At 51.6% G+C, this 2,241-nt stretch overlaps 1 protein-coding gene across 1 annotated transcript; it reads left to right on the top strand.

Annotated features, from left to right (window-relative positions):
- The first annotated feature begins 480 nt into the window (after positions 1 to 480).
- Positions 481 to 1,836, top strand: LOC137838338 (uncharacterized). Its single transcript, XM_068647584.1, has 3 exons — positions 481 to 1,052; positions 1,142 to 1,443; positions 1,556 to 1,836. Exons 1-3 carry the CDS (start codon positions 481 to 483, stop codon positions 1,834 to 1,836), a joined length of 1,155 nt encoding a protein of 384 aa, XP_068503685.1.
- The last annotated feature ends 405 nt before the right edge of the window (positions 1,837 to 2,241 follow it).

Raw genomic sequence — 2,241 nt, 5'->3', positions numbered from 1 at the left:
GAGGGCGACGCCCGAAGCAGACGCGCGCATGGAGGAGGGGCCTGACGACACATCGCCCGTAGAAGAGTCGACGCCTGGAAAGCACTACCGGGCGACGCCCCTTATGGAAGATAGCAGGGATCAGCTGGATGCCAACGTGGTGGAGAGGCAGATTGGCGGCAGAACGTTTAAGCTGGGGCGTTTGTTGAGCCAGGAAGAGCAGGATGAAGTGGCGGAGGTGATTTCACGTCATTTAGATGCGTTCGCATGGTCCGCCTCAGACATGCCGGGCATTGACCCTGACTTTTTATGCCATCACCTTATCATGGACGCCACGGTCCGCCCCGTGCGACAAAGAAGGAGAAAGTTTAATGAAGAGAGGCGACTGTGATAAGGGAAGAGACGCAGAAGCTGTTGAGTGTTGGACACATACGGGAAATCCAATACCCCGAGTGGCTGGCCAATGTCGTCCTAGTGAAAAAGGGAAATGGGAAGTGGAGGATGTGTGTAGACTTCACAGACCTGAACAAGGCATGCCCCAAAGACTCGTATCCACTACCCAGCATTGATGCCCTGGTGGATAGTGCTTCAGGCTGCGAAATGCTAAGTTTCTTGGACGCTTTTTCGGGGTATAATCAGATCAAGATGCACCCAAGAGATGAGGGTAAAACAGCGTTCATGACTGAGACGTGTAGCTACTGCTACAAAGTAATGCCGTTCGGGTTAAAGAATGCGGGCGCCACCTATCAGAGGCTAATGGACAAGGTCCTGGCGCCCATGTTGGGAAGGAACGTGCAAGCTTACGTAGATGACATGGTGGTAACTTCGCCTGATAGGAGGCGACATACAACAGACCTGGAAGAGTTGTTTGCCACCATTTCGAAATACCGCCTCAAACTGAACCCTGAGAAATGTGTCTTTGGGGTTGAGGCAGGGAAGTTTTTAGGCTTCATGCTCACAGAAAGGGGAATTGAGGCAAACCAAGGCAAGTGCGCGGCCATCATCGCCATGCAGAGCCCGACATCAGTAAAGGAAGTGCAGCAACTGACAGGGCGAATGGCAGCATTATCAAGGTTTGTTTCTGCGGGAGGAGAGAAGGGGCACCCCTATTTCCAGTGCCTTAAAAGAAATATTCGCTTTGCATGGACCGACGAATGCGAAGTGGCTTTCATCAAGTTGAAAGAGTACTTGGCGACGCCACCGGTCCTTTGCAAACCAGTAGCAGGCGTGCCCCTCCGGCTATACTTCCCGGTAACAGAACGAGTTATCAGTTCCGTGCTGGTCCAGGAGCAGGACCAAATTCAAAAGCCCATCTATTTCGTGAGCAAGGCTTTACAAGGCCCAGAGACGAGATACCAGTCGCTGGAAAAGGCAGCGTTGGACGTGGTATTTTCGGCCAGGAGGCTCCGCCACTACTTCCACAGTTTTACAGTAGTGGTGATGACGAACCTCCCTATACAAAAGGTATTGCAGAAACCTGAAGTAGCGGGAAGGATGGTGCACTGGGCGGTGGAGTTGTCGGAGTTTGACATCCAGTATGAGCCCAGAGGATCCATCAAAGGACAGGTATATGCAGATTTTGTGGCAGAGCTCTCGCCCGGAGGCGAACAAGAGGTGGAGGCGGGTTCGCAGTGGTTGCTCTCGGTCGACGGCTCTTCCAATCAGCAAGGAAGTGGTGCAGGGATAGTCTTGGAGGGACCCAATGGGGTGTTGATTGAGCAAGCTCTGCGTTTCGCCTTTAAAGCAAGTAACAATCAGGCTGAGTACGAAGCACTGATTGCAGGGATGCTCCAGGCTTTGGAGATGGGCGCGCAGAACCTCTTGGTGAAAAGTGATTCACATCTGATTACGGGATAGTTATCGGGTGAGTTCCAAGCAAAAGACCCACAAATGGCGGCGTATTTAAGGTACGTCCAACTACTGAAGGGAGCATTTAGCGCTCTTGAGTTAATACATGTCCCACGAGAACAGAATGCCAGAGCTGACCTGCTGGCCAGCTCAGGCAAGGGGGGCAGGCAGAGGACAGTAATCAAAGAGACGCTCTGATGGAGATCAAGCCCAAGAGAACATGGAGGCCACTCATCAAGCTCAAGAAGAGGTGGAGGCACAAATGGAGGATGCCCATGGAGGTCAAAGTCCACCTCAAAGGATTACAAGAAGCATGTTCAAAGCCTTGGGAGCAAGAGGACATTTATTTTCTCTTTTTGTAGTGTCTTTAGTTGAAGGTGCTTAGAGGGAAACCTTAGAAACCTCTTTTGTTAT

The sequence above is a fragment of the Phaseolus vulgaris genome, chromosome 4 (assembly GCF_000499845.2).
Source record: "Phaseolus vulgaris cultivar G19833 chromosome 4, P. vulgaris v2.0, whole genome shotgun sequence".
In the NCBI taxonomy this organism is placed as follows: domain Eukaryota; kingdom Viridiplantae; phylum Streptophyta; class Magnoliopsida; order Fabales; family Fabaceae; genus Phaseolus; species Phaseolus vulgaris.
Note: the sequence above shows the minus strand (reverse complement) of the source record. Positions and strands in the feature narration are given on the sequence as shown.